The sequence below is a fragment of the Pan troglodytes genome, chromosome 18 (assembly GCF_028858775.2).
Source record: "Pan troglodytes isolate AG18354 chromosome 18, NHGRI_mPanTro3-v2.0_pri, whole genome shotgun sequence".
Lineage (NCBI taxonomy): Eukaryota > Metazoa > Chordata > Mammalia > Primates > Hominidae > Pan > Pan troglodytes.
The window spans coordinates 56,032,189-56,056,686 of record NC_072416.2 but is presented as its reverse complement, the minus strand read 5'-3'; the positions used below and the strand labels follow the sequence as shown (position 1 = coordinate 56,056,686).

The 24,498-nt window shown below is 59.2% G+C and overlaps 1 protein-coding gene across 1 annotated transcript; it reads right to left on the bottom strand.

The window, feature by feature from the left end:
- Window positions 1–1,945: 1,945 nt before the first annotated feature.
- MMP15 (matrix metallopeptidase 15) lies at window positions 1,946–23,080 on the bottom strand. Its single transcript, XM_009430885.4, has 10 exons — window positions 22,318–23,080; window positions 11,241–11,389; window positions 10,467–10,595; window positions 8,666–8,973; window positions 8,150–8,311; window positions 6,978–7,231; window positions 6,479–6,617; window positions 5,488–5,638; window positions 5,221–5,336; window positions 1,946–3,841 (listed from the first exon to the last, which is right to left on the bottom strand). The coding sequence occupies exons 1-10, from the start codon at window positions 22,477–22,479 to the stop codon at window positions 3,402–3,404; spliced, it is 2,010 nt and encodes a 669-aa protein (XP_009429160.2). The 5' UTR covers window positions 22,480–23,080; the 3' UTR covers window positions 1,946–3,401.
- Between the last annotated feature and the right edge of the window lie 1,418 nt (window positions 23,081–24,498).

The window sequence follows — 24,498 nt, the reverse complement described above, 5'->3', positions numbered from 1 at the left end:
CATGGCCATTTCCTAGCTGTGTGACCTTGGCCAAGTCACTTCACCTGAGCCTCTGTTCTCCTGAGTAAAATGTAGATGGGGAGCTTGTGAGCCTTGGGGTCACAATCACACATTTAGCACGTGCCCAGTGCCAGGCCCTTGCCTGCAAGGTTGCCAACACCTTGCAGCCACCCAGCAACCTCTGTCCACCTCCCACAGGCTGCAGCACCAGGGCTCAGGCACTGGATGTTTTAGACTCTAAAACTCCAAGCTTTGCAAATGCAGGAAAATAAAGTTGTAAGGAAACATGTCAAATTGTCAACACAGGCTGAGAGATTATGGCAACTGAGACTTTTCTTCTTTTTGCTTATCTTTAATGTCTTAGTTTTTGCAGCTGGGAATTAGTAAAAATGTAAAGGAAAAAAGGGTGCTGAGGGAATGGGGGCTGTGAGGGGCCCAAGGTGAGTTTAGGTTACAGTCACATTAAAAAACAAACAAACAAAAAAACGATTTAAAGGTGCAGGCTCCTGTTTAATCCTGGGGAGAAGGGACGGGGGTTAGGCCTCAGGCAGGCCTGGGATCTGGGCTCTCTGGACGTGGGGGAGTCAGGGCCTAGCTGCCCCGCCCACCCTTCCTCATGCAAAGCCCCCCCGCAAGGATAGATAGGGCTCTCGCAAGGATAGATAGGGCTCTCGGATGGGCCGTGCCTTCAGCCACTGGGCCTCTGAGATTTTAGCAGCAAGCTTGGGGGAGGAAGCCTCTTTAGGCAGTTTCCTGAGGAGCTGAGGCCTCTGCCAACTCTCTCCCCTGGCCTTGGCTCTGAGGAAGGGCTTGACTCAAGGCCTTTCAAACTCTCCTCTCATCCCTGGGCCCCGACACTGCCCTCCACCTGCCCGGCGACCTCTGGGCTTTTGGGGGACCCTAGGGACTCAGGTAGGAGGCAGACCCGGGAGGGACCCCGTGGCTTCTGCCACAGGAAAGCTGACAAGATGGCGGCTGCTTGGAATCCCCCCTGCTGCCACCAAGGCCCCTGTGGTGGGGGAGCTCACCGGCTGTTTCCTAGATGAGCCTGAGAGGCCTTCGAGGTTTCCAAGGGCCAGCACTTCCTACTCTCCCCAGCCAGTTTCAACACAAAGAGAGGAAGGGGCGGGACGGGATGGGACTGGCTGTGGGAGTGGGAGCTGGGCCTGGAACAGGCGGAACGACCCTGCCTGAGGACTTGCAGAGGCCTGGCCTGCTCCGTGGTGGGGGTGCGACCCCTACTGCAGCAAATCATCACTTTCCTGAGGGCTCAGGCTAGTACCTAAGAGGCTTGGCCAAGAGCATGGATGTGGGGGCTAAGGAGGACCTCCCGGGTCCACAGCCATGCTCAGACTCAAGGGACGGTGACACCTCAGTCTCCTGCCCTCCTGGGGTATCACTTGCACCCTGCACAGGCCTGGGTGGGATTTTCTGCTTCTCAAAGATGAAAGGGCAGGTCTTGGGTGCCTGCCACTCTGAGCAGCATGTGTGGGGAAGGGAACCTTTGGAATCAAAGTGCCACCATTTCCCATCTCTCTCTGTGCCTGGCTCTGGGCTCCCGTCAGTGCTCAGAACCCAGCCTGGGAGGACTGGCCTGGCTCTTCCTCCACTCCTAGACGGGGAGGGCTTGTGGCAAACTCAGTTGTCTTTTCTCAGCAGGAACAAACGCCAAACTAACTCCATGCTCCCTCCCTGCCCCACCCCGGCAGGGTGACCCCAGGTGCCCTGCCTCTCCCTCTTCTGGACTCTTGAGGGCAGCCCTAAGCTCTGCCCCTCCCAGGGCATAGTTTCCAAGAGCCATCGGGAAGGAGCCCCCATGGAATTGGAACAAGGTCTCCTTGGCATTGAGGTCAAGCCCCCTAACCCTAGCATGGGCTGGACCCCCACCACCTGCACGCCCTTCCAGCTGGAGGCTCCAGCCCAAGGCCTTACAAACAAGGACACATTTGCCGGCTGTACAATTTATTCAGTGCACATTATTTACAGAAATAAATGTACGGGGGTGGACACGGAACCCCCGCAGCCCCACCCCTTAGCTGGCTCTCCGGTTCTGCAGGGGGCAGAAGCTGCCGGACCCGCACTTGGTGCCAGTGCACAAGAAACCACTCGCAGAGGCCAGCAGAATCCTTCCCCCTCAAAGTGCCTTGGGGATCCTGGGTGGCAGACTCCACTCGCTCAGGGCCATGGGGAAGCAGAGCCAGCTGTACAGTACCATTTCCCACAGCAGCCACGGCCTCCTGCTTGCTTTGGGAAGGAAAAGAGGAAGGAGGCATCTGTCCTCAGGGCTGAGCGCAGGAGGGCAGCCTCTTAGGCCACAAAGGGCTCCTTCGTGGGGTTCACAGTCTGATGCGCGGCTGGCCTATCCCCACCAGTGTCTCTCCTCCCAGGACCCTGGGGGCACAGGGAGCTGGAGGGGAGGAACCCCTCATGCCCAGTGCTGGACATTGTGGGCACCCATTCACGGCCATCCACTGCCCAGGCCTAGGCACCCACCAGCCCCCTCTCCCTGGGGCTCAGGACACTGGCAGCTGAAGCCCAAAGGAGCTGGAGCTCAGACCCCTGAGGCTAGTGGTGTGAGTCGGAGAGGGAGGGAGGAGGCACAGGGAAGGAACAGAGGGTTCTAGCTCAGGGAGGCATCTCTGCCAGGGGCGAGGCTGCTGCTTCCCTGGGGAGAGGGGCCCTGGCAGACTCCCTTTGGTCCGTGGTGAGGCAGGCCCAGGGCCCTTTCTCCAGAGAGGGAAGGAGGTGTGGGCCCAAGGGGAGGTGGGAGCTGGGAGCTGCTGCCGGGGGTGGGCTGGGTTCTCTGGCACAAGGAGCCAGGGTCACTGAGGCTGTCAGAAGTGGACTGGGAAGTCCACTGGATTGGGAAGGAACCAAGCCTCAACGGGGACTCAAGGGCCACGGCCCACCTCCCTTCCAAGGTCCCCTTTGGCCTGGGGCTGCCCCTGGGTGGAAGGCTCTTCCTAAGGCCCAGAGAGACTCACTTGGGAAGGAGGGGACCCGGGGGCCAGACAGTCTCCAACTGGGCAAAGAGAGCCTGGCAGTTACAGCCCTGGGGTTCAGGCTGAGGAGGTGCTGCTCTTCCAATGTGGGCCTCTGCCCCTCTGCTCCCCTGGCTGTGGCCAAGCCAGAGGACGATGGGGGCCTAATTCCCTGTCTGGAGCAGAACTACATTTAGAAAATTCTAAACACCCTGCCCCAGTCGGGGAAACAGAAACAAATGGTCAAGTAAGGTGCCAAAAACAAAACAAAACAAACACCTGGACATAAATAATGAGGGCGGGGCAGACAGGGTGTGTGAGGGCTGAGAGGGGCCCCTACCTGGGGGCGGAGGGAGCCCCTGGGAGCCATCTCAGAACCACAGGCGCCCCCTGAGCACCGTTAGCAGGAGCGCTGGGTGGTCAGACCCACTCCTGCAGCGAGCGCTTGCAGTAGAGCAGGACGCGTGGCGCACCCTTGCGCTGCATCTGCACCAGCGCGTAGGTGAGGCCCAGGACGCAGAGCAGCAGCAGCAGTGGCACCAGCACCATCACCACGTTCACCGTCCGTGCCACCTCCTCCATCTGCACCACCACGCGGCTGCCCCCGTCCTTGTTGACCCCGGCCCCAAAGTCCCCATCCCCATCCCCCACGTCACCCTCTGCGCTGTCCGCCCCGGGCTCTGCACCCCCGTGGGGGTTGAAGGGCGGCCGGGCCACGTCGGGCCATCGGGGGCCTGGCTCCACGTGCTCCTGGCAGCCCATGAAGTCCCGCAGGATGGACTTGGGGTAGCCGGGCTCCATCCGCAGGCGCTCATTGTCGAATTTCCAGTATTTGGTGCCCTTGTAGAAGTAGGTGTAGGCTGCAGGGGCAAGGAGGCCAGAGTGGCTTCAGGTTGAGCCGAACCACCAGTGAGAACCATCAAAGGCCAGGACATGCTGAGGGCTTCAAAACACCCTTCTTCTCATTTGCTTCCCTGAGTATTTTCAAATCTGCCCCTTCTCAACTTGCAGGAGCCAGACTGAGGCTCAGAGGGCTTTGGGCTAAGGGTACGACTAGAACCCTGGGCTTCCTGACCAGACTGACATTAGCTGGGGCAGGGCCTGGAAGGGTCCTATAGCCTGCTGGGTTGGGGGCTGCAGTCAGGGATCCTGCTGCCCCTTCCCAGAACTGGCTTCACCTCACACCACAGAGGTTCGGGGTCTTGCTCAAGGCCACACAGCACCCCGCAGTTGTTCTAGAGCGGAAGGAACCTGGTGCTGCCTTGGGCTGGCTCTCTGGCCTTGGGCACCTTGCCAGCATCCCATCAATACCAGGCAGGGCCAGGTTTCAATCAAGGGGTGAGCACAAGAGATCAGAGCGGCTGCAGAGTGCCAAGCTCACATACAGAAGCTGTGTAACTGGCCTGAGCACTGGCAAAGCAGGCAAGGTCCTCCCTGAGTCACCCAGGCTGGAGTATAGTGGCGCGATCACAGCTCACTGCAGCCTTGACCTCCCAGACTCAAGTAATCCTCCGACCGCAGCCTCCTAAATAACTGGGACTATAGGTGCAAGTCACCACACCTGGCTGATTTAAAATTGTTTTTGTAGAGATAGAGTCTCACTATGTTATTCAGGCTGGTCTCGAACTCCTGGACTCAAGCGATCCTCTCGCATCGGCCTCTCCAAGAGCTGGGATTACAGGCGTGAGCCACTACACCTGGCTGGTTTTTCTTAAATGCACTAGACACCTTGCTAGAGAAACAGAAGAGGCACAGCTCCCTGTCTCTTGGTTATAATGACAGAGACAGGGCTTTCCTTGTAGGTAGATGAGTGATGCCCTGGGAGGATTTTCACCCCTAACACTCTGAGCCAAGCCTGCCCCACTCAGGCTCAAGGCTCCCCTGGGATTGCCTGGGGGTGGCTGGACTCTGTGGGCATCAGGGCAGTTCCAAGCTCCAGCTCCGGACGCAGGCAGGACTGGCCTGGAATCCTGACTCCGCACCTTCCTGGCTGTGGAATTTGGGGCACTCTGCTCAAGCTCTCTGGTTTATTAGTTTGCCTGTCTGTAAAAAGGGAATTTTAACTATGCAGGAAGGACCAGGGTGTCAAGCTAGGTAAGCTCCCAGCCCAGAGCGTGACACAGCGTGTCACCCATACACACCATCACAGTGCCGGGTGACCTTGGGCAAGCCCTGCCCTGTGGTGTGTGTAGCAGGGGATATTAGGTGCTGGGCAAACTGGGAGGGGCTGGCCAGGTACCTGCGTCATTGCTCAGGAAGGCCCCTTTAGGGGAGGCAGGGATCCCCTGCCAGACACTGATGGGCTTGGGGTACCCAGGGTCTCCACGTTGTGTCTCCTCGTTGAAGCGCCAGTACCTGTGAACAAAAGCACCAGGCTGTGGACCTAGAGATCCTGCTTGGGCCAGGACCCATTCCCCACAGGCAGTGGATTCTTTCTGGGTAGGCCTGAGGTTGAGGGGGGCCTAGCTGGGGCCTTCTCCCCTTAGGGGAGGGATGCACTGCTCACCTGTCCTCTTGGAAGAAGAAGGTGTGGCCTGTGGGCTCCCACCAGATGGCCGTGTCAATGCGGTCATAGGGGATGCCCAGGCCATAGCTGGTCAGCGGTTGTGGGTAGCCGGGCTCCAGGTTCGCTTCTCGAAAGAGCCAGTAGCGGTCACCTACAGGAGGGGTGGCAGGCACAGTGAGGTCAGGCCTGGGGCTGAGGGGTGTGTGCGGGAAAAGAATGCTCTTCTGGGCCCACAAAATCACACTCACACCCCTCTACATATTCAAGACAACATACAATGAGGTCACCCGCGCATCACACGCTGCACTCATGGATACCTGAGGCACACTTGTTCCCGTGAGCAAGAGTCACCCGCTCACACCCATACACGCCACATGCCACTCACAGCCCTCGCTTCCATGTGCACATCCACCCCCGCACATATAGTTCTTGTATGGGGAGGGGGCTGCCTGGCCTCTGGGTCTGGGGGCTGTGTCCCTGGAGCACACCTGCAGCCCTCACAGTGTGTGGCCCAGGGCTCCCTGCTTTTAGTTTGGGGCCAGCCCTGTCCTCAGGGAGCTCCTGCCTCACTGAAGCTCAGGACAGTGGGGTTAGAGCCCTGGTGGATCCATCACGGGGCGCTGCCCTGCAAGACCTCGTCTCTGCAGACAGACCACAGAAATCTGGCCCCGGAGTGGGCTGGGGGCACCCGTTCTTATGAGGATGGGGCTGCAGGAGGCAAAGAGGCAAGGACAGAGGGAAGCAGGGCTGAGCCCTGTGCTGCACAAGGTGGCCAGGCACTTCCGGGTTGCAGGTCCAACCCTGCCTCCAGCCTCTATCTTCCTCCCGTCCTGCCTTGCTGCCGTGTCCTCATCCTCCCAGAGTGAGCCCACAGTGGGGGCACAGGACCAGACATGCAATGCAACCCTTCACCTCCTCTTCTCTCAGATCCAGCAGGGTCAGAGGTCATGGCAGGAGGCGTGCCCAACCCTCTAACCCTACCTCTGCTCACCTTTGAAAAAGACAAAACGACCGTCTTGGCGCTCGTAGGCAGCACTGATGTCACCGGGCAGACCACGCCAGAAGTGCCCGATGGGCATGGGATAGTTGTCCAGGACGCGGTTGTGCCGGACTCGCCAGAACCAGCGGCCCTGGGGAGGGCATGGTATGAGCGGGCAGCGCAGGCAAGCTGCCTTGGCTGGGAGAGGTGCCATCCTCAAACCACCCCTTCCCAGGTGAGGGTGGGCCCAAGGGGAGGACACTGAGATACTGAGGCAGGCAGTGGCTTGGAAAGCCAGGGCTACACAGAAACAGAGCCCTGAGCTGGGGAGCTGGCACCAGGGCTTGCTGTGTGACCCTGGGCAAGTCCCTCAACCTCTTGGGCTGGATTCCTCGCCATCTAGAGCTGAGGGCTTAATGGCTCCCCCGGGCCTGCTGAGTGAGGGTGGGACAGGGGGCCCAGAGCAGCCAGGGAAAAGGCTCAGGGACAGGCATGGGAGGCGGGGCCAGACCTTGAACACGAACATCTCCCCGCGAAGCATGGCCACTGTGTCAAAGTCCCCGTCGCAGATGTTGGGGCCATACTGGTCGGGCCGCTCTGTGGCTCGGGGCTGGACTGGGGGGCCCGGCTTTGGGGGCCGCTCTGGCTTCCCACCTGGGGGTGGTGGCTGGGGAGGCCGGGGCGGCCGGTGGTCAGGCCGGCCTGGCCGCCGTGGCGTCACAGTGGGGAGAGGCTGGGTAGGCTGTGGCTGACCGTCTGGGGTACCTGCAGAGAGGCAGGGGTTCAGAAGTGAGGTCTGTGTTCCTACTTAGAACCCTGGGCCCCGGGGCCCCCAGCACAGGCCCACCCAGGCGGAAAGTAAAATCCTGTCCATCTACAGCAGACCCCTCCCCAACACCTGCCTCCATCCTCGGTGGGACCTGGGTCCTCCTCCTTCTAGCCCCTCCTCGACCTCCCCACACTGACCTTGGGTCACTGTGCTCCTGAGGGTGTCTGCCTGCATGTCCCCTTGGGGACATTCCCCTTGGGATGCCAGCCTGCTCCAGCAGAGGCTCCAGGCCCTGGCTTCAGGCGTTTTGGACTCTGCATTTCCAAGTTGCTGGGGATGCAGCAAGGGGTGCCCGTCAAGTGCCCAGCACGGCAGGAGCTGCCAGCCCCGAGGAGGGCTCGGTGTGGGCACAGAGTGCAGGCCTTGGCCCACCGAACTGGCCCAGGGGACCTCACTGCTGGAGACTTTCTCGGGTGGGCCCTGGGTGGGGGGGTGGCACTTCCTCAAAGCCACTGGGAAGTGACAAACCAGCAGCACTGTGGACAGAGCTGTGACAGGCTCAGGCTGGGAGTGACGGTGGGAGGGGGCGGGTCCTGGGATCCCCCAGGCACTTGTGGTCTAGTAAGAATACTGCCAAGGGTGAGGAGGAGAGGAGGGTCATGAAGAACCTGTGTCCCTTCAAGGCCTCTAGCCTGCAGCCACAGCCTCGAGTGAGGCCCAGGCCCTGGAGGCAGCCTGCCCTGGGTTTCATTTCCAGTACCACCATTTATTCCCCAAATGATGTGGGCAAGTCACTAATCCTCACTGAGCCTTGGGTTCCTCATCTACAAAATGGGGATGGCAGCAATGCCTACTCCTCATTGGCCAGGGACTTGAGAGCGGCATGCAGAGCCCGCTGGTCACAGCCCACGCACCGTAGAGCTGCTGGATGCCACGGAGATCGTCCTCGGGCAGCTTGAAGTTGTCGATGTCCTTCCACTGGTAGAACGGCGCCATGATGGCATTGGGGTTGCTGGAGTGCTCCAGCCCCAGCGCGTGGCCCAGCTCATGCACTGCCACCAGGAAGAGGTTGTTTCCTTTTGGGGAGAGAAGGAGGGCAGCACAGTCAGCTGTGGCCAGTCCCAGGACCCAATCACCCTGGACCCTCCAGGCTGAGGCTGCCAGAGAGCCTGCCCTTGCTTCCCTCTTGGAAGAGGCTGAGCTCTTTCGGCCTACAACAACCCCATCTGAGAAATGGGTACAATCATCCTTTCTCGCCTCCCCTTGGAGATGGTGGGACAACAGACTGAAATTGAGTGTAGTGATCCGGAGACAAACACAGGGGAACTCTCTCCTCCCAGCCCCGCGGCTGCTGAACCCACTCAGCAGGGTGTTGTTGCCCAGCTCCGGGGCCACCTGCCCTGCCCCTCACCCTGGCCAGCTGTCCTCACCATGCAGGTCAGTGCTGGAGAAGGTCCAGGGCTCATCTGCGTCAAAATGGGTGTCCCCGCCTAGGCCGGGGCCAGGGAAATAGGCGTGGGCCAGAAAGCCACCGGTGCCATCAAACGGCGAGCTGTCACCATGGAAGCCAGAGGCAAAGAGTACCATGATGTCGGCCTCCTTCTGTCGCCGCAGCCGGATGTCCTCATAGGGCACCTCCTGGAAGACCAGGGGCGTGGCCTGCTCCCACACGCGGAAGGCCCTGCGCACCGCCTCCATCGAGTGGTACCAGCCCAACTTCTCCGTGTAGTTCTGGATGCTGGGGGTGGGTGGGAGATGAGTGAGCGGATGCAGGGCCAAGGGCCTACTATCCTCTGCTGGCATGTTCCCAAGAGTGCACGCAAGGTCACCAACAAGCCCGTCATTATCAATTGGCAGTTTGCTTTGATGTAAATCATAATTTGAATTTGTCAAATCCAGGAGATCATGAAGATATCATTAAATTAAGATTGCATTGTGGCAAATAAACTGATTTTAAGTAAGAGAGACATTAAGTAAACTAAAATACAGGTGCTATGTGGCTGGGGGAAAGACCTAGAAAATGGGATGCAAATGAGTGAGGTTTGGGAAACAGGCTGAGCAGTTCTCAATGTTGAGCTCCAGGGTCAGGCAGACCTGAGTTCAAGGCCTGGCTCTAACAGTATCTGTGTGACCTTGGGTAAGTGACTCTCTGATTTCCAGTTTCTTTCTTTCTTTCTTTTTGAGATGGAGTCTTCCTCTGTCACCTGGGCTGGAGTGCAGTGGCGCAATCTCGGCTCACTGCAACCTCCACCTCCCGGGTTCAAGTGAGTCTCCTGCCTCGGCCTCCCAAGTAGCTGGGATTACAGGCATGCACCACCACACCTGGCTAATTTTGTATTTTTAGTAGAGACGGGGTTTTTCCATGTTGGTCAGGCTGGTTTCGAACTCTCGACCTCAGCTGATCCACCCGCTTTGGCCTCCCAAAGTGCTGGGATTACAGGTGTGAGCCACTATGCCTGGCCGATTTCCAGTTTATCTGTTAAGTTAGAAAAGAGTGTGTGTGTGTGTGTGTGTGTGTGGTACTTTCTTCACAGGGTTCCAGTGAGGATTAGAGGAAGTAAGTTGTAGCCAGAGACTGCATTTGATGACGTATGATGAGGCCTGCTCTTACCTATATAAATCAGATTCAGCTCTGTGTGCTAGACATTAAACCTGAAGGGAATATTTTAGCTGGTTGGACCTTGAATTCACTCTGGGGGCTTGAGGTCTAAGTGACCATGGGAACCACTCTTCCTTGGGAGATGGAGCTTGGAGTCAGGACAGAGCCAGACTGGAACAAGAAGGGGAGCCCTTGGGGACAACCACATGGCTCAAGGCACCCTTGGCTGGAGGGTTTTCTTGCTCAAGAACTCAGCAAAAAGGATGAGGGCCCCTGATCCAAGGATTCTGCAGGTGACTTGCTGTCTGTTCACTTGATGGATACCTGGATTCCTGCACCCCAGCCATCCCCCATCCCTTGCCGCAGTCTGTGCTGGGGCAGTAGCCCAGCTGTGCCCAGTGAGGCCAGCCCCTGCCTGCAGGGAGGTGGGGGGTGGGGGAGGACAGGGTGGAAGTAGCTTGAAGTGTCCTGACCTTCCCTCGAGGGAGACTGCCTGGCGTGTGTGGCTGGTCTCATCAGCGTGAAAGCGGGCTGGACTGTTAAGGCTGGGCGCCGAGGTGGGCTCTGGGAAAGGAGGCCTGAGGCTCGGCCTGCCGAGGGCAGATGCTTCCCTGGGCAGCTGAGCCCCCTACCTAAAGGTCAGATGGTGGTTGTTCCACTTCCTCCCGGTGAGGGCGTAGCGCTTCCGCCGCCGCCGCAGGTTGGCTTTCACTCGTACCCCGAACTGGTCTGGCACCCCACAGCGGGGCCGCTTCATCCACCTGGGACATGGACACAGAGGGGTGAGCACGGAGCCTCCCCTCCACACACCTGCCTGTTCTGGCACTGCCACTTCCGCCACTTCCGGGCTTCCCAGCCGCCCCTCCTATGACACAGTGGGGATGGGGGACTCTCAGCTTCAACTTCCAGTAAAATGGGCAAAATGCCTGTATTGGAAGACTGAGTGCCCAGGAGTGGTTCAGTCAAGGTGAGCCCTTCTCTCCTTATCACCCAGTAATGGAGGGTTCGCTCAAGGCCTTCTGTCCTGGATACGTTATGCTCTGTGCATTGTTTTCAGGGACATGGCTTTAGGTCATGTCACTTGTTAGATTCATAGCCATGCCTAGCTACGATTTCCCTTCCACAGCTCCTGTACTGTACCTCCACACTCCCCTGGCCATGTCAGACATCACTAATCAATCACTGTGCTTCTTACTGCTAAGACCTGGATTCTGCCCCTGGAGCTTTCTCAATACAAGGCTTTGGGCAGCCACTCCAACCAATCAGAAGTGACATGGAGGACCAAACCATTTGGCATCTCTTATCTAGGCCACTCTTTTCTGGAAACTCCACATGCTGAGCCCTCTTGAGAGCAGGCCAGATGGAAGGCAGGTGCCTGTGGGGTCTGGATGGTGGGGGGAACTCACTCCTTGGTCTCTTCGTCGAGCACACCAGTGACTGGGATCCCGTAGAAGCGCTGCATCTCTGCAAGGGCCGAGGCCAAGATCTGGGCGGAACGCATGGTGGACATATGGCGGCTGGGCTGGGGCAGGTAGCCATAAAGCCGCAGCCAGTTCTGCAAAGAAGCCGCAACTCTGTCAGTAGGTCCTGGCACTGCTACCTCCAAACATGCACAGCCTGTGCCAACCACTTCCCACCACCTCCACCACCGCTGCTCTATCTGAGCCGTCATCACCTCCTGCCCAGGTGACCGTGTGAGCCTCAGCACCCTCCTCACATAAGAGCCAGAACAAAGGCCAGGTCAGGTCTGGTCAATCCTCTGCTTAGAACCCTCTGAAGATTTCCCATTGCAAAGGAAAAGCCATTTGTACAAGAGCCACAAGGCCCTCACTGTCACCCCACCTTAGCTGGACCTCACCACCATCCACCCCAGCTGGGCATGCTCCTGCCGCAGGGCCTTTGCACTTCCTGCCTCTGCTGCCTGATGCACTCTCCCGCCAGACAACTGTGTGGCTTTCATCCTCATTTTCTTCAGGTGGCTGTTTCAATACCACCTTATCTAAGAGGTCTTCTCTGACACGTTAAAAAGGCCCCATCAGCTATACCCTGCACCCCCTCCTTCCTCCCATGCTTATCACCCATCTGATGCACTGTATATTTCAATTAGGTGTTTGCTATTTGTCTTCCCCCATTAGGACAGAAGCTGTGTCCACAGTAGCTGACAACTGCACTAGCCCCTCTGGGGTGGGCCCCTACCAGGCCAAGGACCCAAAAGGATTCAGGACCTCTTGAGGCCTCACTCTTTGGCACTGCTCCCCAAAGACCTTAAATCTCCTGGAAGGAGTGGACAGATGCAGGTACCCATCCAGGCTCAAGGGCAGGACAGAAGCCTGAAGCCCAGTCCCTGCTCTGCTACAAACTCTTTATTCTCCCTGGGCCCCAGCTTCCTCACCTATAGAATGGGGAACCATGGGCTGTTGAGGGGTGAGGTTTGAGGAAAACAGCCTTGGAAAAAGCTGGTACACAATGGGTGTGCCCTTCCCTTTCTAGGGCTTGCTTGGCAAGTCTTCTCATCCATCCACCACCCACCCTGCCAGATGTTTCTGAACACCCTCTGTGCCAGCTGGGGGCCATGGGAGGACTAGGCTGAGGCATCCTGGCCTTCAGGAACTTACAGTCTCCCTGGGAGACCCAACACACCTATAAAACAAGGAACCCACACCCCACAGGTTGCACGGCCAAGCCAGAGGGCAGAGCCAGGCCGAGCTGTGGTAGAGAGGGGATTCTGCCCTGCCTGCTTCATGTCCTCAAGCCCTCAAGAGCACGGTGACCGCCATGGGAGGCAGTGAGCAGAGGCCAGGGGCTGCCCTGGACCTTGGACACTGCAAGTGTCTGTGTCTGACTTGTCTGGGTCTCTGGGGGTCTCCAGAGTGAGAAGCCCTTAAGGCTGGCACTCTGAGTGCTCTGGGAGGTGAGGGCTGCACCCCGAGGGCCCAGGCAGCAGGGCAGTAGCTGGACACGGTGGTTGCTTTAGGCTGACAGCCATATTGGCTGGCCAGATCACACTCACATATCTGCCTGCCACCAGTGTTACATCTAATACCTCAGGCACCTGCTTTCTGGTACCATCCACCAGCCCAGCCCTGGCACCCGGCCAGGTCCCTGGTGTGGCTGGGCAGGCCAGCTCAGTGGTACCCAGGCTGCCAATAGACGGAGCAGCTGCTGACCCAAGGAGAGGCAGCATGGAGAAGCTGCCAGGGTCGCAGACTGGATGCGCAGCCACAGCTTTGAGGCCTCTCAGGACCCGGGAAACAGCCCCAGAGCAATGAGGTGGAAATGCAGAGCTGAGAAACCACCACCAGCTCTGGGGACAGGTGGAGCTAGGCAGACCCTGGCTTGGCTATTTCCGAGGTGTCACTCCACCTCCTTATCTCTCAGTCGGTCATCAGTAAAAGGGGGGTTGCACCAGGACCTGCCTCATCTCCTGGGTTCCTGTGAGGAGGAATCGTAAAGTGCACGCTAGTGCCTGACACCACCCTGGGCAGCAGATGGTGCTCGACAAACGTGCAAATGACAGAGACCAGAGGCCTGTGTGGTTGTCCCTGGGGCAGGCAGCCTTCGGCCTCCTTGACCCATCATTGACCAAGAGGGCTGATGGGTCTGGACTTCCCAAGACTGGTGATGGGCCAGGCTCCACCAGGACCCCAGAGTGGAGGGAGGCAGGAGGCCCCTAGGGCCCCTCCACTAGCACTCCGCACCTCTGGCCCAGGGCACATTCCCACAGCTCAATAAGATACTGGCAATGTCGTGGGTACCCTCCCTGTTCTTCCCAAGCACGGGAAACCTCTCCCAAGGCTCCTGTGCTGGAAGGTGTGGAGCAGCAGATCCACCATCCTTAAAGGACAGTTTCCCTGAAGGTGCTTAGGGAGATCTAGAAGGCGAGGCCATGATGCTCAGCCAGCTCTAACGGCAAAGGGAATGCAGCTGGAGGCCGGGGGAGTGGCGGGGGACTGGCTGCCGGCAGATGAGGGCACCTCTACATCACCTATTTGCATAAGGTAAAAATATCTCTGGGAGCGCAATCATGGGCCATGGAGGGGCTGATTAGCGGTATCTGCGGAGCGACAGGAGGGGAGGGTGGGGGAGGATCAGGCTGGGGCCCTGGGGAGGAAAGCGAGGGAGCTGGCCTGTCTGCAGTGAAGAGCTCCAGAGACTGGCAGAGGGGCCCCTTCAACCCCGGGGCCAGCTCAGGGGCTGCCAGGAGGGTCCCAAGGGCACTATGGACCCTCCACACAGAGAAACAGTATTGAGTTCCAGGGAAGTCAAGAGCTTCCATCTCGCTATCAGCCAAGCTTGAACCCTCAGCCACCTGGGGTGAAGAGCCAGAGGCTGAGGATGGGGGCACCCCTTGGGCAGTGATTGGGGAAGCTGGGGGGTGGTAGGCAGAAACACGGCCTTGGCGCAGACCACCCAAACCTCTGGATAACAAGGCGAAGCTGACAGAGCATGCCTGACCGGTGAAAGTGTGCTCAGGGTGGCTGAACGCCAAGTGCCCAAAAATCTGCCCGGGTGGCAGCAATACCACCCATAGGACTGTGAGCTTCCTCCTTTCCCCAGGGTCCAGGAAGAAGTTTCCTGGCACCTTCCTGCCACACTAAGTGGGACAAGCTCAGGGGAACACAGGAGGGAAGAGACAGCAGGGGGCGGGGACGCGGGGGTGGGCCAGAGGTGCTGCTGCCTCCAGGTGGGCAGCGTGGGGAGCTTGCTGAACTGCTCTGCTGCCACTGGGCAAAAGGCGCAGATGAGTCCCTAGGTCATGACTCGCAATCCCAGTGTTCAAGCCCTTGCTGCTCCTCCTGGTGACTGTAAAAACTGTCCCTAATACAAGGAATCTCTTCCTGTCACCTAGAGTCACAGGTGGGGTGAGCCAAGCGGGTGAAGCTTTGCTTCTCAAGTGAGGAAACTGAGGCTCAGAAAGTCTTGTAAGTGGCAGAGTAGGGCAGAATTTGAAGCAGGACTTGGTTTCTTCTGCCACCAAGGCCACTGTCCAATGGGAGGGAAGGAGGGCTCTGGGGCCATGAGGGCCCCTCCCTTCTGCAGCTTCAGGTGTGGGCTGCTGTGGGGGGCACCTGCCACTGTGGTTCTCTCAGCCATTTCTTTTCTTTTTTTGAGACGGAGTCTCGCTCTGTCACCCAGGATGGAGTGCAGTGGCATGATCTTGGTTCACTGCAACTTCTGCCTCCTGAGTTCAAGCAATTCTTCTGCCTCAGCCTCCTGAGTAGCTGGGACTGCAGGCATGCGCCACCATTCCCAGCTAATTTTTCTATTTTTGGTAGAGACACAGTTTCACTATAGTGGCCAGGCTGGTCTCGAACTCCTGACCTCAGGTGATCCGCCTGCCTTGGCCTCCCAAATTGCTGGGATTACAGGCGGAGCCACCACGCCTGGCCGATTTCTTTCTTGACTTCCAGACCCCATCCCATTAGTATTTATTGACACTTCAGGTAAGTGGCAAGGAGATATGGGCCACCAGGAGTCAGAAGGGGGGTTCCTGGCCCCTGGCACACAGGAGAGGTCATAACCGCAGCACCTGAGTCTGGCATGGGCCAGCCACCCATTCCAGCCCCCACTGAATGCTCACAGCCACTCCTGAAGGGTAGATTTGTGACCATTCCCATAATACAGACGGCAAGGTTCAGAGATAGTGAGTGCCTCACCCAGGGTCCCAGAGCTGATCTGGGCTGGAGCTGGGGCTATCGGACCAGGCTGCTTCTGAAGTATCACCAGCTCCTCTTAGCCTCAGGCTGGGGACACTGGACCTTTCTCAGGAGCAGTGCCCAGCACAGCACGGGGAAGGGTGCCTAATCCTCCCCACACCCAACATCTCTGGCCGGGTCTGGGCGCTGGGCCATCTCAGTCCACCCTCCCCCACTGGCTGCCGAGAGGGTTGGTGTAAGAAGCCACTAGATCAATACTGTGCAGTGAGCAGCCGCCGCGGTGGGGGAGTGGGAGTGGGGTGGGGGAGGGGGCAAGCGTCTGCTGCAGCCGCCCCAGCCGGCCCTTCCAGCTCCTCCAGCACTCAGATCTGTGGAGCTGGCTGGCAGCCCCCTCCCCGGGGCCCTTATCAGACCCCAGGCGATAAGGACACTTTCTACTGGGCTCTGCTTTGTCTCTGTCACCCAGGTTCTGTCTGCAATCTGAGCAGACCCAGGCAGAGTTGCCCAGCCAGGCACAAAAGAAGCCTTGTCAAGGCTGCCAGCGATGGATCCGGCCCCCGGACCTTTTGTGGCCTTGTGAGGTCCTTACCATGCCCATCTCCCCTACCCTATAGTCTTGGTATGGAGGGCTCTAGGGAGCAGGCCAAGGCTGTGCCAAGCTCTGTACTCCCAGCCACTAGGCACAGAGCCTGTGCTGAATGGGACGAGTCCTGGAGGAGCCAGGGAGCTTGCAGAAGGCAGAGTGCACACTCCAGGCCCACAGGGCCCACCTGGATCAGCGGACCTGAGCCAAGAGTCCATTCACCAGCTGGGTGGCCCCAATACCACCAAGCCCAGCCACCCGCCAGGCCTCCACGGACTACAGCTGGCCAAAAACTCATCAGCCTGTATCCTGCAGACAGGGGGCGCTCACTGCCACTCAAGGCCCCCCATTCTCTCTCTGGACAGCAAGGACTGTTAGCTCTTCCTCAGGCTGAGCGGAAGTCAGCCCCCGAAGGCTGCCCCTTGGTCCTGACTGCTAGTCCACACAACAGGCCTCCCAGCAACGGAAGACGGCTAGGATAACTTTTCTGAGCCTTAGTTCCCTCCTCTGCAAAATAGGGCCAAGATCATCACTCCAACCCACCAAGCAGCGTTGAGAGCGCTGATGGCGCAACTACCCCCAAGGCCAGTAAAGAAAGGTGGCATGGGCAGGGCATGGCAGCTCACGCCTATAATTCCAGCACTTTGGGAGGCCGAGGCGGGCAGATCACGAGGTCAGGAGACTGAGACAATCTGGCTAACACAGTGAAACCCTGTCTCTACTAAAAATACAAAAAATTAGCCAGGTGTGGTGGCGGCGCCTGTAGTCCCAGCTACTCGGGAGGCTGAAGCAGGAGAATCGCCTGAACCCGGGAGGCGGAGGTTGCAGTGAGCCGAGATCACGCCACTGCACTCCAGCCTGGGCCACAAGAGCGAGACTCTGTCTCAAAAAAAAAAAAAAAAAAAAAAAAGGCGGCATCGAGCCAGGTCATCCTTGGTGGATTGCTCACTACCTTTAGAGGCAGCATGGTCCACATTTCAGCAGTTCTAGGACACACATGCTTAGTTTGGGATTAAATCTGCTCCCTCCCATGGGTCTTAAAGCGAGTTGCAGGTGGGGGCTGGGACTCTGGGTGGTGGGGAAGTCCAGCAGGAGAAGCAGGAAGGAGGAAGACGTCTTGAGGTCTGACCACTTCTTTACCCAGCAGCCTTCCAGCCTGCCCCACACTCCTTAACTTGGAGGAAAAAACAACCGGGTTCCCTGGCCAGTGGGCGGGGTGAAGAGGCCTCTGTTAGCCAGGAGTTTCGGGCCTGGCTGGGGGCCCGGCCTTGGGTCCTCACCTGGAAACCTCCCTGCAGGTGCTGCCTCCTAGACGGGGCTGTCCACAGGGCAGAGCTTGGGTGGCTGGACAGATGGGGGCAAGGCTGGGTGGGCCGGGGGAGGGCTTTTGGCTCACACAGCTCAGGCAGCCCTGGCTCCACCTCAGAAACCTCTTTCCCACCTGGATCGGGCCCAGCAGAATTCTGCCTGGTGGAATTTCCACAGGATGGCACCCTAGGCTCTGACCTATAGCCTTCAACCCCGCATGGGGGTTGGGAACTTGGGCTCCAGGCCAGACTGAGCTGGGTTCAAATCCAAGCTCTGCCACTCCCTGGCTATGGAATGCGGGGGTCATTTCTCTCAACTCACAGTATTAGTTTCCTCTTTTGTAGATTGAGTAATGACAGCATCTACACTTGAAGAGTTAATACAAGGATTAAATGTGAAAACGCTTACAAAACATCCCTAGTCTGTGTCCACAACAGACACAAGTATGTTGAAGGTGCTCAAAAATAACACCTGCGCCTCCTTAGGCCCCCTGTGCCAGGCATTGTGCATAGCGTTTAGTGTTTTGCACATAAATGCAATGAATCTCCCCGTAACTCCATCAAGCAGATAGACCATTGCTATTCCCTTTTTATAGAGATCCTGAAGTTCATACAGATTCAGCGACTTGCCCAACAGTAAATGCCATTCGCTTCTGTCACTGTTTTGCACTATTTTGCCAGGGAGGCTCTGGACACAGGGTGTAGGCCACCGTGTTGTGCACTATGTATCAAGTGCCATGCTCAGAAACACTGAACGTGGAGCTGGACTCTCACCCCTACAGGGTGACAGTCACTCCTAGGGGAAGGACAAGGCAGTGCCAGTGCCCTGGAGAGGTGATCTAGACCTTGGCCTGCATCACCATCGGCCGATGGCAGCAGGATGGGGGGCATCTCCAGGGGCTGGCTAATGGCTGGTACCAGGGGCTTATCCACCTGTCCTGACACTGGAGGCTGAGTTGGGTCTCTTCCCACTTTTTCTTCCATTCCCACGAGGGCCATGGGATTAGGGAAGAGGCATCCCTCTTTGCCTCTGGGATCCAGGCCCAGCTCCATGGCCTCTGGTCTCAGGAATCCCTGGAACCTGTGTCTGACTGTGGAGCAGCCCTATCTGAGCCGTCACTCAGGGCTGTCCAGCCAGATGGTGCCTACTGTGTCTCAGGTCTGGAGCATTCAGCCACCTTCAGGGTCCCGGTCCTCACACTCAATGGTGGGCTTCTCCCAGGACCCTCTTTGTAAAGGAGAAAGATAGCAGCAGAGTCCACAACCCCTCTCTGTCTTTGCTGACTCAGAAAACACATCTCCAGGACCAAAGCATTGCTCCTGCTGGAGTGTCCAAGACAGGGAGCCACCTAAGCCTTGGGATGATATGGAGGATACCCATTCTGATTTGATCTGGAAAGTAGTGGTTCTCATAGTGACCACCACAGCTAGCCTGAGGCAGAGGTCAAACTCCCAGCAGGGCAGAGGTGATGATGGAAGGGAACATCTGGACCAAACAACAAAAGGGCCACAGAGGGACAGCAGAACAAACCGCTCGGCAGGGAGGGGCTTTTCCACGCCTGCAGTGTAGCCATCCTGAATGGGCATAAGAGATAGCAGTGGGCACTGGGCTTTTGGGGAAAGTCTTCTTTTGGGGGTGGGGATAGCGTGTATTTCCATGTTGCTCCTCTCCACATTCATGGATATCTTTTAAGTATCAACATCCCTTGGGGTGGGGCAAAGGAGGTATTTATGTTCAGAGGTCACAATGGGAAGGTCAGGCCAATACACTGCTCAGACAAGGAGCTTACACTGGGCTGTTCTCTGCAAGGAGACAGATGACTGGCTGGACCCAAGGGCAGCCCCAACTCGGAAACATGGCAAGGGCTGGGTGTGAAGGGCATGGCCCAATGAGATCTAGGTCCCTGGCTGTGCCAATCAGACCAGTTCTCTCTGGGTCTTGACAGAGCATGGAGAGGAGTGATTTACTACTAGCAAGAAAACAGAGTAAAAAGCAGAGACAAGAGGGGAGGGGGAGAAGATTCAGCTTCTGCAGATTCCCAATGACAAGGCCCCGCTATTAACTCCCTTTTCTTAGCTGGTGGGCACAGATGGCATCTGTAGTTTTGCTCTGTTTAAAAGAAAGAGGGGACCAGTGGGGCCCCCCCGGAGCCAGGATGGAAGTGCTAGTAGAGACTGAAGTGCAGGAAGCCCAAGACTGTGGCTCACCTGAAGGTCAAAATGGTAATTCACGCTGACCCCCTCCCAACGCCCCCACCCCCGCTGCCTGATCTACTCAGTGGCTGGGTAGGGGCTAGGAAGATACTCGTGGGCCTGTTCAGGAAAGGCGGGTGGATCTGTTTTGGTGGTGGTGGCACCACCCCTGTGAACTCTGGCAGCCTGAGTCACCTCCACAGAGCAGGCTGAGGACCTGAATTGTGCCTGGGAGGAGGGGGTAGGGGGAGGCAGGTGAGGTAAGAGCTCCCCTGCTGAACCTGGAGACTCTCAGCCCTGCAGGGCAGGAACAACAGTGAGCACCTCAGCCAGGTGGGGATCTGGCCCGGAATGGCTACAGACTGGGATTGGACATCCAAGGGAGAATGTGGGATAGGACATGGCAGCTCAGTAGTGGGCTAGGGCCTGGCAGGTTGCAGGTGTTTGTCAGTTCCTAGCACATGCCAGGCTCCTTGATGTCTCAGCCTTGTGAAAGTCCTGTGGCTTCCACCCTGGGAGGGAAGAGAGGAAGTGGAGAGAGCCTGGCCTTGGCTCAACTGCCAAGCTGCTCTGAGAAGGTCCCAGCCGTGACCCTACTGGAGGCCTGAGGCTGTGTGGATGCTGGGGTGAGGATGAGAGAGCCAGCCCTTCTCCAAGGAAGGGAGGCTCAACACAGGGTGTAGGCCAGGCCCAGGAGTCTGAGGCCACAGCCCCCGGCAGATGGGCTGGCTGCTGAGGCCATTTGACTCTTTGGGCCCACATGTGGCCAGACCTGATGGGACCCTAGAAGCAGCCTGTACCCAAAGCCAACTGTAGGAGCTGGGACACTCCACCTGTCTCTAGCCCTCTATCTGCATGGCTGCCAACATTCAAGGCTCCTTAAACCTTCCGGGGTCTCTTCCAGTCACTGCCCAGGTCCAACCCAAGTGTTTCCCCAGGAGTAGGGCTCCAGGACAGTCACAACCTCCAGATCAGGAGCACGGTTTGTGATAATGCAACCATGGCTTCTTCCCTGGCGGCATCGAGCTGTGGGCACTCCCTGAGCTGGGGAGTTGGGGTAGGGGTGAGATGGAACTGGAAAAGCAGAAGAGAGAGAGAGTGAAGCCCCTCCAACTACAGGTCCCTGCACCCCTGAGCTCCTGGCCAGCTAGGATGCCATTAGCAATGCACGGCCATTGAATTCCATCACTGCTTCCTATGTATAGACGCCATCCCTAAGTAGATTAGAAACTCAATGGTGGGACTGTGACTTGAAATTCTTTGGCACTCCAGCCCAGAGTGGCAGGTGGGCCCAAATGGCACTCTCCGCCCAGTACTTGGGTCACAGGCTGAGGGATAATCCTCACCAACAGGAGCCCCCTAAAGCTCCTCCTGCCTGTGTGAATGGGGTGGGGGAGGGTGGCCAGACTGGGTCGGGGCGGGGCTCCTATCCTGCCTCCCACCAGGGCCTGGCTCCTCCTTCAGCTCTCCCTGGCCAGGCCAGGGAGGGAGGGCAGAGCAGGTGGGGAAATGGCTGGGAGGTGTAACTCGAGCCCAGGAGGAATTCCCTGCCCTTCCTCTATGCTTTTATTAAAGTAGGGCGGGGAAGGGCAAGCTTCCATCGGAAAAATCTCCCAGGCAGCCCGGAGAGGTGGGAAAGCCGCCGTGGGCCAGGGAGGGAGCACCAGCCCAGCTGCAAATAGAAACGGCGCTCAGGCCCGCAGCCCGGGCAGCCCAAGGGCACCAAGGCCTGAGCACCGTTCAGAAGCGGCTCCGGGGTGGTTCTTTCTCCCTACTCCCCGCCCAATTCCTCTCCCCGCCTATCTGGGGCAGGGCGCAGGTCTTAGAAGTCGGGGAAGAGTGGACCCTGCTCTTGCTCTGGGGCAAGAAAGCTGGCGCCTTCGGTGTCCTCGCTCGGGAGACACCATGGAGCTGGGGCGCTGGCTGGACTCGGCTCTAGCCGGGATGTCGCGCCTGGTCACCCGCGGGACCCATCCAGAGCGGGGCCCCAGGAGGGACGCCAAGCGGGCTCCTAGCGAAGAGAGGCGCGGGGTCCACCCTCTCCAATCCAGGGCTTCGGCGTAGGGGCGCTGTTGGGAGGAAGCGCTGTGGGAGGCAGGGTCCGTCCTTAGGACCCCGCCCGGGCGTGCCTAGGCTTCCTCGCAAGAGCGCAGAAAGTCGCCAAAGCGCCCCCGCAACCCGAGTCCGCTGCCTCAGCTGTTTGCACCCATCCCCCCGCCTCCATCCCGGCCCGCCGTGCGCGGCTCGGTATCACCCAGACGGGAGGCCACCTGGGCAGGAGCGCAGTTGCCCAGCCGCCCAGCTCCTGCTCCGCCTGTGGCTGTCCCCGAGAGCAGCCCCCTCCCCACTCGCAAAGAGCGCCACTGCGCGCCAGCCGGGCTCTCGAGGAATCGGCTGCCCTGGAGGGAAGGAAGGAGGGGAGGCAAGGGCTGGGGGCGGCGGAAGCGGCTCCCGGGACACAGGCTGAATGTAAGGGGGTCGGGGTGGGGGCTCAGTGCCCAGAACAGGGCTGTAGGAGTAGCGGGGAGGAGCGAGGCCCTGCGCCCTCCAGGGTTTGGGAAGAGGTGCGCTGCAGAGGGCGAGCTGGGGAGGGGCAGACTGCCAAGTCCGCTTTCTTCCCCGCCACGGCCCAGAACAGGGGGCGCGTCTCCGCTCCCTCCACCTCCAAGTCCCAGCCTGCGGACGTGGCGCCTCTCCCTCCAAGCCCCCAGCCCGCAGCCAAAGGGCAGGGCGGGGGTCTTACCTCGGCATGGACCTCCGCGTCTTCGGCCGCTACGCCAAGGCCCAGGCAGCCCAGAAGCACCAGGAGCAGCGGCAGCAGTCGCGGCCGCGCCGCCTCCTCCCGGTCGCCGAGGACGCTGCCCGTCCAGCCCGGCCGTCCGGGCGCGCTCCGGTCGCTGCCCATGCTCTCGGCGCCCAGCCCAGCTCGGAACACTGCACGCCGGATCCTCGCACGCGCCTTGGAAACTTGCGACGCTCCCTGGCTCCTGGCCCGGCAGGCGCGCCGCGGACCTCGGGCTCCCGGTCCCCGCCGGAGCCGCCTAGGTCGCCTCGGCAAATTCCCAAGCCCGAGGAGAAGCGGGCAGGGCAGGTCCAGGAGCTCGGAACCAGCCGGCGGGAAAGGGGGCCGGCCGGAGCTGCCCCCGGCGAGGTTCCGCAGCCTCGGCGCCCAGCGCCTGGGGCCCGGCTCCCGAGAGCGAGCGCAACTCCGGAGCCTTTGTCTGGCTCAGCGCTCCGGCCGCCCGGTCCCGCGGCGCCCCCTGCGCGCCCAGCTCCCTCTGTCCATGCCCGGGGCCGGGCGCTGCCCGGAGCGCGCGCCTCCTGCACGGGGATTCTGCTCGCCGCCGCGCCCGACCGGGCCCGGGTCCCCAAGCAGTCCCGGGAGGAGGCGCAGGGAGCCGACCCGAGAGAGCGAGCGAGAGAGCGAGCGAGCCAGCCAGCCAAGGAGCGGGCGCCCGACGTCCCCGGCGAGTTCAGCGCGGCTCCGGGCGCTCCCAGCCCTCCTCCCCGCGCGCCGCGGCCGCCGCGCTCTTAAAGGGCCAGTGTGCTCCCAGTGCGCGGACCCGGGCGGGGACCGGGGGCGGTGCCCCAGCCGCAGGCTTCTCACAAGCAGGTGCGGGCGGCCGAGGCCCGACAGGTGGGCGGTCCGTTTACGCTTCCCAGACGGCAGGAAACCTCTCCAGCCCACCCCGCGTCACTCCCAACCCAGCGCCTAGGGGGCGGGGGTGACCTCCAACGCGACCCCCCGCGGAGGGAGGAGGCAGGGAAGGCGTGGTCTCCCCGCCTGGGAAGAATGAAGACTCCTCCTTCTCATACCTGGTGGGGGATACCGAGGCCTAGGCGGACGGGAAGGAGGTCTTAGGGGAGGGATCAAAGAGTCGTTTTAGGCTTATATATAGATATATATATATGTGTGTGTGTGTGTGTGTATATATATATATATGTATATATATATGGATATTTGTCAGCCTGAAACCTCTTTTCAAAAGCCGCAGGGTGTCTCTGGCCATTGAATAACTTTCCTCAGTAGCAAAGTGAGGGTTTTGTGCGCGTCGAGGGCGCGTTGCGGCGGACAAGGGGCAGGTTTAGGAGGGACACGGTTCAAGTTCCGCGTCCGCCCCTTAGCTGCCGCTTGCACGTGGGCAAATTAATCTCTCCGAGCCTCCATGTTCTTATCGGGAACGTGGGGCAAAGAGTTGGGGTGAGGGCGAGGTAAGGCTTCCGGTTCCTGGCCTGGCGCAATAGGTGCCCAAGCACTTTGGCCACTGGCTGGTGCGAGTGAAGTGCGACAGTGCGGCCGGAGTCGGCGCGGGGCGGGTGGACACACCTCCCCGCGAAGCTTAACGAGCTGGATTTCATTCTATTCCGGAAGCAGCTTGAGGTCGGGGCGGGGTGGATGCAGGAGGCCAGAGCTGGGAGGCCCGGGTCGAAGGTCCACCGAGACCCGGGGACCAGGCCAAGGGCAGCCCTGGCGCGGCGGACTGGCCGGCGTGGTCAGTGGGTGAGGGTTGCAGGCAGGAGGGCGGAGACCGAAGATAAGCTATTCCTTATCTTCAGACCCGGAAATGGAAGCCGTCCTCACCTGAGGGCGGTTTTCTCTAGAGCAGGCCCTCGGGGCACCCTAGCCGGCCTCACCTCCCGGAAACTGGAAATCAGGAGACCTGGCAGAGTGCCTTAGAGAGGGCGCGTTTGAACCCTCCTGGGATGTCCTTGGGGAAAGGAAGTCGGAGTTTAGAGAAAGGAACCGGGCAATTTTATCATTTCCACGGACTCACTTCTCTGTGGGATCCTTCATCTGGGAAGTGGGTTTCTAAATTCTCCACTTCGAAATTTGCTTTTGGGAAATGTGCAGTGGTCTTCAGACACGGACAACGGGGTTGTCCTTGTTTAACCGACCACGTTGCACTCTTTCATGATATTTAGT

What these genes read in the sequence shown, in the direction of transcription:
- MMP15 (XM_009430885.4), bottom strand. Translation starts at nt 22,479, where the DNA reads ATGGGCAGCGACCGGAGCGCGCCCGGACGGCCGGGCTGGACGGGCAGC. An exon ending in ACGCGGAGGTCCATGCCGAG is followed by an intron (nt 11,390 to 22,317) that starts GTAAGACCCCCG and finishes GCTTCTTTGCAG; the next exon opens with AACTGGCTGCGGCTTTATGG. An exon ending in TTCTTCTTCCAAGAGGACAG is followed by an intron (nt 5,337 to 5,487) that starts GTGAGCAGTGCA and finishes TTTTGTTCACAG; the next exon opens with GTACTGGCGCTTCAACGAGG.